The sequence below is a fragment of the Panulirus ornatus genome, chromosome 5 (assembly GCF_036320965.1).
Source record: "Panulirus ornatus isolate Po-2019 chromosome 5, ASM3632096v1, whole genome shotgun sequence".
In the NCBI taxonomy this organism is placed as follows: Eukaryota; Metazoa; Arthropoda; class Malacostraca; order Decapoda; family Palinuridae; genus Panulirus; species Panulirus ornatus.
Window position 1 is genome coordinate 2,350,753 of NC_092228.1, and position 12,509 is coordinate 2,363,261.

At 45.0% G+C, this 12,509-nt stretch overlaps 1 protein-coding gene across 15 annotated transcripts in view; it reads right to left on the minus strand.

Annotated features, from left to right (window-relative positions):
• Window positions 1-12,509, minus strand: part of mmd (disintegrin and metalloproteinase domain-containing protein mind-meld) — a 378,549-nt gene that overhangs the window by 298,888 nt on the left and 67,152 nt on the right. For all 15 annotated transcript variants that reach the window (XM_071659048.1, XM_071659111.1, XM_071659065.1 and 12 more), the window contains exons 4-5: window positions 12,031-12,107; window positions 9,919-9,988 (exon numbers count right to left, since the gene is read on the minus strand). In XM_071659048.1, the coding sequence (XP_071515149.1) occupies window positions 9,919-9,988; window positions 12,031-12,107 (147 nt within the window). The remainder of the gene's footprint in view (window positions 1-9,918; window positions 9,989-12,030; window positions 12,108-12,509) is intronic.

A 12,509-nucleotide genomic window follows, 5' to 3' on the forward strand; every position in this document is an offset into this window, starting at 1 on the left:
GTAGCTACAAGAGTACGAAGATATGATTCAAAAGGTCAGGAGCCGAGAGCAAGCAATATGGTACCTAAATCAAGGAAGTTGAGCTACATTGAAGATGTGAAGGTTACATAGCTGTCAATCTTAGAGAAGAGAAGAGGAGGGTTGTGACCTGATATTATCTAATTTCTTATATGAACTGAATCAGGTCGACTGTGAGCATTTCTCTACCAGATGCAGTAGCAAAGTTACCAGAGGCTGTGATCAGAAGCCGAGCAACAGTAAAGATAAAGAAGGATAGAGAGACATGCTGCTGTAGTGTATGGCTGGCCTGAGCAAGGAGACTGTGCGTGCCAGCAACTTACAAAAGATTTAAAAGTCTTCTTGATGCTATGATTACAAACACACACACACACACACACACACACACACACACACACGGAATGCCAGTGTTCTGAACCTTTCCCACATTCATCCCTTCATACATACATACATACATGTATACGCCCATCCGGGCGTATTTACGTATCTAACATGTATACGCCCATCCGGCCGTGTTTACGTAACTCACGCAGACCTGAACCAAATTTAACGCGAGATTTCTACCTGACAAGTGAGCCTGGCGACGACCTTCATTAGAATAACATTAACCTCTTTCTTAATCTCTCTGAGAGTAGCGGCTCGGCCAAGCTTATTCCGCTTAAGCCGGCGTGTTCCAACTTTGGCTTACGCGAACGCTTGAGCGTAAGCTTAGCGCGTACACCAGAGCGGGATATTATCAGCTTAAGTGGCACCAAGTCTTGAGCTAAGCGTGGCAGCGGCTGTGATCATTCTGAGGAGATAAAGTCAACAAGTTTTAAGCTGTCTTGTTGCCCGAATTACGACGCTAACTCACCCGCTTGTGTGTACGTGTGTGTGTGTGTGTGTGTGTGTGTGTGTGTGTGTGTGTGTGTGTGTGTGTGTGTGTGTGTGTGTGTGTGTGTCTGTGTGTTAAAACATGAAGCAAACTCACCATCCCTTGTCGACTGGCTGGAATGTGACACTGATCTGGGCAACAGTTCGTACTGTCTGTTTGCAGCATCACCACAAACAGTGTCGTGTACCGTTGGTTACCAGGTCCTGTTATCAACAGCGACCACAAACAGTACCAGAGACTGAGACAGAAGACTTTACTAGCGGCAACAGTAAGAGAACGGCTCCGGCAACAGTAGCAGGAGGGGAGGTTGGGGTGGGGGCGCCGTAATGGCCTAATAACAATGGTGATGATAGCACCATTAGCGGCAGAACCATCACCATTACCCCGACCACTCACAACGGCACGACCAGATACGACACGAGGAGAGAGGAAGCCGTTGAAAAGACGACACCAGTAACGGAGGCAACAGAGGCACGTAACAGAAGCAGGTGTACACAGCAAGCAAGGTCGGTACGACGAACAGGAACAACAGGAGGCAACGAGGAAAACAGATGCAACGCCAACAGAAAGGACGATACTCGAACAGGAACACGCGTTGTGGTAACGGTACTGATTACATCAAACTACTTTTCTTAGTAGTAGTAGTACCGTCAGTCTCATGGATCGTATAACCCTCCCCCCATACATTCTCTCTCTCTCTCTCTCTCTCTCTCTCTCTCTCTCTCTCTCTCTCTCTCTCTCTATATATATATATATATATATATATATATATATATATATATATATATATATATATATATCTTTCTTTCTTTCATACTATTCGCAATTTCCCGCATCAGCGAGGTAGCGTTAAGAACAGAGGACTGGGCCTCTGAGGAAACATCCTCATCCAGCCCCCTTCTCCGTTCCTTCCTTTGGAAAAAGAATAAAAAAAAAAAAAAGAGAGGGGGGAGGATTTCCAGCCCCCCGCTCCCTTCCCTTTTAGTCGCCTTCTACGACACGCAGGGAATACGTGGGAAGTATTCTTTCTCCCCTATCCCCAGGGAATATATATATATATATATATATATATATATATATATATATATATATATATATATATATATATATATATATATATTAGATAGATAGGTAAATAATTAGATACAAATTAATATATACATATCGGAACAACTAAGAAGATAGAGAGACAGGACTGGATAATGAGGGGAAAACAGAAACATCTTTAAGACATTACGGACAAAACATAAGAGCAAGAGTTATATCAAAAATATTCTGGATTACTTGGAGGAAACTTCGCAGAAAACGGAATGTAGAAAACCAAAAGAACTGCGGAGGAAACACGAAGGAGGAAAAAATAACGATGAAACATTTACACAAAATTGGCAAGCCATATCAGGTGGGGAAAATATGTTACGCAGAGGAGGAAATAAAAGGAAACTGGAGGTGTATTAGGCGAGTACCGAGAACATAAGAACAAGGCGGGAGAGACGCTGTGGCTGGTAAGTGTAAAACGACTAGGCAATGGAGATATTAGAGGCAGGGAAAGTTGGCAGCAGCTGTGTGGGGGGGGAGGGGGGGAGACTTTCCCCCCTTCCCCCCACAGAAGGCCCAGAGTGGGTGGGAGGGGGTGGGGGGGGTAAGGGGGGGTGGGGGGGTAAGGGGGGGGTGGTAGAACAGTCCTGGACGCTGGCCAAATGTAACCCAGCCCACATAGGCAGTGAGGAGGGGACCACAGAGACAGTAGGATGGGGGGGAACACAAAGACAGTGGGGGGACCACAAAAGTAGTGAGAGAGAGAGAGAGAGAGAGAGAGAGAGAGAGAGAGAGTCGGGACGATCCTCAGAAATACAAAACATGAGACAGATAAACAGATGTAAAGACACAGATAAGATTGTGTGACAGTGTGATTACGTATATGTGCAATACGGGAAAGTAGCTCTTTTCGTGTGTGTGTGTGTGTGTGTGTGTGTGTGTGTGTGTGTGTGTGTGCGCGCGCGCGCGCGCTTCACCTCTTCGTTCCATTTAACGTAAAATCAGTCGGGAAATGTAAAATCCCGTCGCAATTTCTACTCTAAAGTAATCCAAATTAATGTTAAAAATTTAAACACCTCATTCATGCTGGTGGATAGAAATGAACAGAGGAAACTTATGCTTAGAGAGCCAGTACGACCCTTGAGCACAATGGTACGACCCTTGAACACAATGGTACGACCCTTGCTTGCATCATGTGTCGGCCTTGCCTCGGACCTGACCCTAAATGTCAAGTCAAACAAACCACGCTGGGATACCCTAGGGTCGTATGGTCGTGCTCAACCGTCGTGTTCAAGGGTCGTACCGTCGTGTTCAAGGGTCGTAACTTCTCTTTAGCTCCGTTCTCTCCTCCTGTACTATCATACTCTTCCAGTCCTTCCCTGTTTCTCCTTTCCATCCATCCCTTTTCTCTTCCCTTTTATTATCAACTCATTCCCCCTTCACTCCTTCCTCTTTCGGTCCCAGCCTCCCCGACGATCGTCTTCTGCTCCCCTCTGTCTCCCCGACCCAGGGGGAGAATTAAAAAGGGGGCCCGCGTGCCCCGTGAACAAACTGTTGGCCATCGGCACGCAAATATATCCTGGAGTCTTCCAGCCCGCGAGGGAGGCGTGGAATGTTGAGGAGGAGGAGGAGGAGAAGGAGGTGGTGGCGGTGGTGGTGAGGGGGAAGCCTGACCCTCTCATGTCATACTTGAGAGCCACACTCAAGGTTTACCAAGGCAAATAATGAGTGGTATGATAATGAGGACTTTCAAAACGAGAGAGAGAGAGAGAGAGAGAGAGAGAGAGAGAGAGAGAGAGAGAGAGAGAGAGAGAGAGAGAGAGAGAGAGAGAGAGAGAGAGAGAGAGAGAGAGAGACCATTAAAAACAACTGCTCAGGCCGGGTGGGCGAGGTTACTCCTCCACTAAGCATGGGATGGCGGGGGTTTGGGGTGGTTAGTGAACGAGGTGGAACGTCACCTGGTTCGTTCCTGTACCAACCCTGATCCCAGAGCCATCTGGTGAGCGCAGGATAAACACCAGGGCGTCCCTGGTACACAAGACCACACAGACACCTGAACGTTCTTACGCTTCCACCACTTGATACGCAACTTGATCTACCTCTCATAATATCCGAATCGGGAAATAATTACTGAGAACTTCCGACATTCTGAGTACAAATATCTATTTTCTCCCCGCCATCACCTTCTCTAAGAATTGTTCCATCCCCGGTTTGTATCTAATAATATCCAGAAGTATCTCTATATTATCCTTATGGCGTCCAGGAAATATCTACATACATCCCATGCCAATGCAGTAGCAAAATGTTTACCCCAATCACACGACAGTTTTGGTATTATGAAAGATATAAAAACGTCGTATATGCATATGTATATGTATATATATATATATATATATATATATATATATATATATATATATATATATATATATATTATACTATTCGCCATTTCCCGCGTTAGCGAGGTAGCGTTAAGAACAGAGGACTGGGCCTTAGAGGGAATATCCTCACCTGGCCCCCTTCTCTGTTCCGTCTTTTGGAAAATAAAAAAAAAAAAAAAAAAAAACGAGAGGGGAGGGATTTCCAGCCCCCACTCCCTCCCCTTTTAGTCGCCTTCTACGACACGCAGGGAATACGTGGGAAGTATTCTTTCTCCCCGGGCGTCCTCTCTCAAAGAAATGGTAAAGAAAAATGAGCTAAGGTCTCCATCATGACGACCAATATGTAAACATGCATCACGGCAACAAACACACACATCAGACTGAAAGACACAAAGATAAGCTTCTTAAACCCTGACCTACGCTGATGACGTAAGGAGGTCAAAAAAAAAAAAAAAATTATAGCCGGGTCATCAATTACTGTGACAAGCTTAAGCTTAGCCTTACCTAACCTAGCCTAGCTGTAGCATAGCATGGCATCACATTACCTTGCTTAGCCTAACCAAGCCTTGTTAAAGCTAAGCTGTTCCCAAGGGAGTGGGGTGGGGTGGTGGGTGTATGTATATATACATGTCACTGTGATGTGAATGTGGATACATGAAGGAGTTGTATGTATACACGTATGATTTTCAGTGTCTCTAAGTGTGTCAGTGTCAGGTGTGCGTAAATGTAAGAGTAAATATACATGTTTATGGATATAAGAGTAAGTAAATGTATATCTGTCAATGTGAAGAGTACATCTATATGTGTAAGCATGTAATGTGTAAAACGATTATCAGTAATTTTCTGTGCCTCTCTCACCACCCATATTCTCTCTCATTTACAATATTTACCAACATCAATATCGTCCCACAACCCATGACTTAGTCTTACTCTAAATATTCCTCGCATCATAATCTTCCTTCTTTCAACAATACTTCTTTTGTTCAGTCTTTCACCATCTCTAGTCATCTTCACCCATGATGTCTCTTACATTTTCATCTATTCATTTGTCTAATCACTCACTTCTCCCTCGTCCTCCTCAATTACTGCGTCTCTTCCCCCTCCTCTCCTTACACCCTCCACCTCCTCCTTATTCTTCCTCCTCCTCCTCCTCCTTCTTCTTCCTCCTCGTCCTCTTCCATCTTCTTCCTCAAAGAGATGTGAAGACGACTCTCTTCTGGATATACCTTTGAAGCTCAGGTTTTGCTCTCTCTCTCTCTCTCTCTCTCTCTCTCTCTCTCTCTCTCTCTCTCTCTCTCTCTCTCGGGGAGAGGCTGGTGGGTTGGGGGAGGGAGAGTTTTCACCATCTCATCATATTTCTAACATATTTCATGGTGGATGGGATCTATTTCATGGTGTCGAGGACAAATTTCATGGTAAATATACTTCACAGCGACGGAGCGCATTCTGAGATGGAACGGCCACAATTCTGGATATATCTAATTGTAGGGAGAGTATACTTCCTGGTAAGGAGGATATATTCCACGGTGGAGAGGGTATATTCCACTGTAGGGAGGCTCTAGTTCATGGTTGGGTATACCTTATGGTGGAGAGGGTATAACCATGGCAGGGCGGGAGGGTATACTGTATGGTAGGCCACTCCATCATGGTGGGAGGGTATACATCATGGTGACCCACTCACCACTCCACCTCCTCACCATCACTCTGCTCAGCCTCACCAACAGTTGACCAACACTTCCTCACCATCATCATTACCACTCCATCAACGCCTCACCATCACCACCACCACCACCACCACTCCATCAACGCCTCACCACCACCACCACCACCACCACTCCATCAACGCCTCACCATCACCACCACCACCACCACCACTCCATCAACGCCTCACCACCACCACCACCACCACTCCATCAACGCCTCACCACCACCACCACCACCACTCCATCAACGCCTCACCACCACCACCACCACCACCACTCCATCAACGCCTCACCATCATCACCACCACCACCCCATCAACCCCTCACCACCACCAGGCCACAGACTGGAACAGGCGACCACCATCATCCAGGTTCCAGGAACTGTGGGCTTGACTCAAAAAAAATAAAAAAGCTCTACTGCTCCTTTACTCACAATGTAATAAGAGAGCTAGTGTGGGGGTGGGGGGGGGGGGGAAGAGATGGAAGGTTCAGGAGTAATATGTAGCAACACTGGAGCTCATATTGCTCACATGAGGCCATGAGACGCCGGCGGGGTGGAGGATGAGAGAGAGAGAGAGAGAGAGAGAGAGAGAGAGAGAGAGAGAGAGAGAGAGAGAGAGAGAGAGAGAGAGAGAGAGAGAGAGAAGGATAGAAGCCCGGGATGGAGTCACAGGATACGGACAGATAGTCAGCTGTGAGGGACGGGTTACAGCATGGACGGGGACACAACCTTCTACGAATACCTCGTGAACCAGCGTCACGGATCGCTACAGCTGCTCATAATAACACAAAATAAAAGAAAACATACAAATCTTCTCCTAAATGATATGCTCATATGTGGAAACAGTTCTTTTTTCTTTTTCATAAATTCCTCAAAAACTATATCAATCGTTCATGGCAACGACTGTGAAGGAAACGTCTTTGTTACAATGTAAGAAGAGGGACGACTCCCTGGGATAGTCTGTGGTGATGATAGGAAGTCTGGGATGGTGTATATACCTTACTGATCTATATCTAGGACTAGCTAGTGCGGGGGGGGGGGGGGGAGGAATCTTGCCCTCCTGTATTACTCCATTCTAAAACCAGGAGCGATAGTCACCAAGCAACATTTTCTCCTGCACTGCTTGGTGAAGGTACTTGGTTATGGCGGGAAAGATCAGTCGGCGTAGAAAAATGATAAAAAACAACACCAAGGATTGCCAGTACACACCAACAGCCTGTGTTGTTAGGGTGTCATGCATTCCATCACACAGTGGTATCTGGAGGACCATGAAACGAGTGAGGAACGTGAAACGAACCGCCAGACACCAACCTCGACCATCACACCCCTTCCAGGTAAGACGGAACGACCCTTGGGTACGATACCCTGGCCTTTGAGCTGACCTTTAACGATCAGGTCATATGTAACAATATATACTGAGAGAGAAGGTCTAGAGGAAGGCAACAAAGGTCTAGAGGAAGGTAACAAAGAAAAAAAAATATTGAAGAGAATCGAGTTACAGGGAAAGATTACAAGCATTATGCGTCATATGGAGGAGAGAAGAGTAAGGAGTGAACTGATCACAACTTCTTAGGCTTTAAACCAGACTGATGACGAAGTGAAGGTCATCGAAAATGAAGAGACACACCAATCAGAGGTCATAACATGATATCAAGCAAGCAATATGTGAGAAAAGAATGTGAAGAGGTACTTTTACAGTAGAGCAGTGATACATGAATGGAATAACTTACGTGATGAGACACAATGTGGAGAACATTGGGAAGTTTCAGAAGTTGTATGATTGTGGAGAAAGTTGAGGAGACGTGGAAACACGAGTGTAGTACGAATTGGTAATTATACACATACACACATCTGGCTCAGACTGGGGTATGTGTGTGTGTTCTTGCATACATAAGAGTAAAGACATGGTATGTTTATATATATAAATATATATAAAGAGAGGGAGGGCGGCAACACAAGTGCAAAACTCTCTCCTTGTAACACACAAATAGTAATTACAAACAGTAATCATACAATTACACACACACACACACACACACACACACACACACACACACACACACTAAAAATATGAACGTAAAAGTCTGACTCCTTCCTTAGCAGTTTCATAATACGCGATAACGTTTTTCACTTTCTTCCTTTGTCCTTTAAGTTATCTCGAGCCAAAGTCACAGGGAAAACATTAGCCCAGCAATTTTTTCCCTGGCAAATGGAACAGTTGGCTCTGAAATTGAAATGGGGGAAAACCGACCATCTCACGGAGGGAGGCGGGAAAATTTCATCTGGGTTACAGTAAATATTCTCAAGATGACCACTAGGAATGAGAGAGAGAGAGAGAGAGAGAGAGAGAGAGAGAGAGAGAGAGAGAGAGAGAGAGAGAGAGAGAGAGAGAGAGAGAGAGAACTCCGGTCTCACCCCCCACTCAAATATAAGTGTCCCATTCTACCACAACAGTTGAGGGCAGGGTCCATGACTGCTTCACATGAGAAGCAATTACCTGGGTCTCCTTACGGGCAACACCGTCTGCCTGGATTAAGTTCACACAATTACCAAATGGATTTACACTCGTAAACTTGCCAAACCAGATTTAGTCTGGGTTGAACTGTACAAGGAAATGCCCCACAACGAAAGATACGAAGAAAATTTATTGTACAACGAACGAAGAGACCTAACGCAATCAATAAAGACTTAACTAACATTTTTTTTTATATAAAAAAAGGAAAATTTTTACGGATATCAAAACGAGCTTCACATTCCTGATGCTTCACTCAGGGAGCAAGAAGAAGCATCATGGTATATAATCGTTCTTTAAATTGAAACCGCGTTCGTGCTGCTGGCGAATGAGGAGAGAGGGAGAGAGAGAGAGAGGAAACCTACTCTCTCTCTCTCTCTCTCTCTCTCTCTCTCTCTCTCTCTCTCTCCCATTACCACCGTCGACCCCCGCGAAGATGAACTGCTTCCGGGTGATTACTTCTGGGTGATTACCAGGACTAGATTTATATGCTGGTTCCCCGACTGCCTAGGTACGTACGTACAGCGGGCCCTGGTGCACGGAGGCCGACGCACACACCCGTCTTGCCTACCTCATACATACCCCCCCTCCTCCTCCTCCTCCTCCTCCTCACTCCTCCTCCTCACTCCTCACTGAGCAAGACTCGAACACAAACTATCTCCAGTTCAGGAAAACGTTTCCTGTTTTTCTAGAGAGTGAAAATTCTCGCATCAATCACATACTAAAGTCACACAATATCAAAATCGGTCATTGGACACAAACAACCAAATCTATCAGCTCTGGGTCTGTCTCACACCAAGAAAAACATATTATGTCGGAATCAGTACGCCTTCGTATATATGTGGGTTGGTTACGATGTGACTTTGTTATATATAAATCTAATTTGAGGAATGACTGACGAATTCTCAAAATGGACGAGACAAGAGCCTCAAAAGGGACGCAGCATTTGAGCATGACTCATAAAACCTGAATGCTATAAATTCTCTATGATGTTATCAATAAGCTCACATACGGTGACTTTTACTCCTATTCACATTATCCATTACAGCTAACAGCTACACATCAAACCCCTTTTATGTACTCACATCCCCCCCCCCCCATACCATTACACCTAGAAAGACCATCTTGGTCTTCTCACAAACCCATTTGATGGTCTGACACTTTTCAATCACCCATCTCGTCTTGTTACGCTAGACTTCCATTTCCCTCACCCCAAACTCCATCTTGGTATCCACGAAACTCCCTTTACTATACTATGCAACCAAATGGTCTGTTGTGAGAGGACCAACATTGGTCTGTGGGTGAAAAGAGGCCAGCGGTCTGTCGCTTTTCATGTTCACTTGAATTCTGTTTGGTGTTTGGCTTCGTGATCTTACAGAACTTGGATTCCTCACCTGGTGGTCGACTTGGCTGGTCCGGTCCCGGCTTCTGTGGTGTGCCATCAGGTTCGGGGAGAGAAGCTGCCTGCATGGGGAGAGAGAGAGAGAGAAGAGAACGAACAGTATTAGTCTCCGCTCCCAACACCACCACCACACAGTTAGGTCTAATGTGGACCACCACCACCACCTCCACCACCACCATCACCACCACCACCACCTCCACCACCACCACCACCACCACCATCACCACCACAAGTCGGCATTGCCCTGAGCGCCACAAGCCAGGCAAGACCCTGGCCAGAATCACAATCAGGTTCAGCACGATGAATGAATGGGGTCAAAGACCGGAAGGCAGGTCGTGCAGATGAACATGAGAGAGAGAGAGAGAGAGAGAGAGAGAGAGAGAGAGAGAGAGAGAGAGAGAGAGAGAGAGAGAGAGAGAGAGAGGGGGGAGTGGGGGGAAGATATAGGGTTTTGACGGTGGGGGAAGGGTTGGGTTGTGGTGTTGTGGAGGTGGAATGATAGTGTTGGTGGTGGTAATAATAATAATAATCAATTCAACATTAAACACTATCATAAAAACAGTCATCTACGTGCTATAAACATTTTGAAAAAACAATGAATTACTGCCAGCATCATATCATGACCTAAACACTAACAACAGTGAGTAGCATACGACCCAGTCCTGACCTGGGCCACATGACCTCACACACTCAGGTAAGTGCCCCCACAACACACTCAGATCTGTGTCTCGTGCTGTCAAGTGTCAGCGGAGACTATGATTAATAACACCTGAGCTGCCCGTAACGGTCGGGAATGTCACCCTCCACTCGAGGTGGACCTCGTCTTGTTGAGTGAAGATCCCCACCCCTGGAGGACGACCTATAATATCCCTACCGATCCTCGAGACGGAGGGAGGGGAAGGAAGGGAAGGGAGAAACACTGTCGCCTGCTTTAGTAAGACAGAAGAAAAGTAAAGATAATTCCACTATATTCCTCATGACTTACCACCAACTTTAAGTTTGTGGCAAATGAGAAATATTTACTTAAAATAAGTCTTGGCTCGTTCTTGGAGTCACTGTAGGCACGAGCTAAACAAAACAAAAATAAGAGGAAAATCCGGGGAAATAAAGGAAAATGCGATTTTTTTTTCCCGTAAATTACAATGAGGGAAGTGGGGGCCTTGCCTGTGGCTGGTGACCTGTGTGAGGTGTGGGATGTACAGGTCAAGTACACAGTGACCGCCAAGTAGTCATTAACCTCTATGTAGCAACTGCTACAAACTACTGCACAGTAGTTCAGACCACAGGTCAGGTCAGAGGTCAGGCCATCGGACTCACGGGGTGATATAAACATCTAATTTTAACTAATAAAAATCAAACTATTTAGTTCAATTATTCTTCCACTCTCTGGAATCAAAATTATACTCAATAGCAAATTTGATGTATCATAATTTCTCAAATTACATTAAATTCTAAGCCATAATAACTTCATGTCAAAAATAATCTATGGATAATACGTTCTCCAAACTTTCCTTTACTGACTTTAGAGTCGTCTACGAAGACAATAAAATAACGTCACAAAAGAAATGAACAAATAAAACTTATATTGTTATCTTCAATAACAAGTAAGTATTCCCTACCATTAGCATAACAACCCAATTTCTATATCACCCAGTTGAGCACGACGGTACGACCCTTGCGGTGATTATCTGACCTCTGACCTGACCTTTAAGTGTCTAAGTCTAAGGTCAGGCTATCACGCGCAAGGGGCGTATCGTTCTGTTACTACTGGTCACTCTACTTAAGTTACTTGTCACTAATTACGTTCCTAGTATTTAAGTGATAACAACCTATATCAATCATTACTATTTAAGCTACTTAGTATCACCTAGATCATACTACTTAAATGACCGCTACTAAAGTCACTACTACTTAAGTCCCTACAACTATTACACATTAACACTTAAGTTATCACTACTATTACTTAAGTTGATCACTGATACTTACACTACTATTTAAGTTACCACAACCATTAATTGAGATACGCACTGTTACTTAAGTTACAAACCACTTCTAAAGTTACTCACTGCCTCTCAAGCAGGCAACTTAGAATACTTATACTTACGTGTTGAGCTGTAGGTCCACTGTGAACACGTGGCTGAAGGCCTTGATTCTGTACGAGGTGCGATGCACGTGGTTACTCTGGTCAGGGAGAGAAGTGACAATAACATTAATATCGCGTTACCACCTCAACCATACGTCTCATCTGTAACGCGTTACATGGTTACAATGGTTACCATATACAGGACATGGGTGGGGGGGGGTCTGGTATTTCTTTCTCTACCATGTCACTACCATAGGTGTGTATGGTAGCAGTAACGCGTGACCAGGACTCGTTACACTAGTTGATGGTGTGACAAAGCAGATGTGAGGGTTACACTGAGAAGGACACAGGCATTGGTTACGTTTTCCTCTGGTAGGTCACACTGTTACTTCACTGCCAAGTGTAACATCTGTAAGGAAGAGATGTAACAGCGAGAGTAACACCTTCCTCCCAGAACTGTGATGAGACATGTCTGCTACAGGTCAGGCTCACGGTTAATG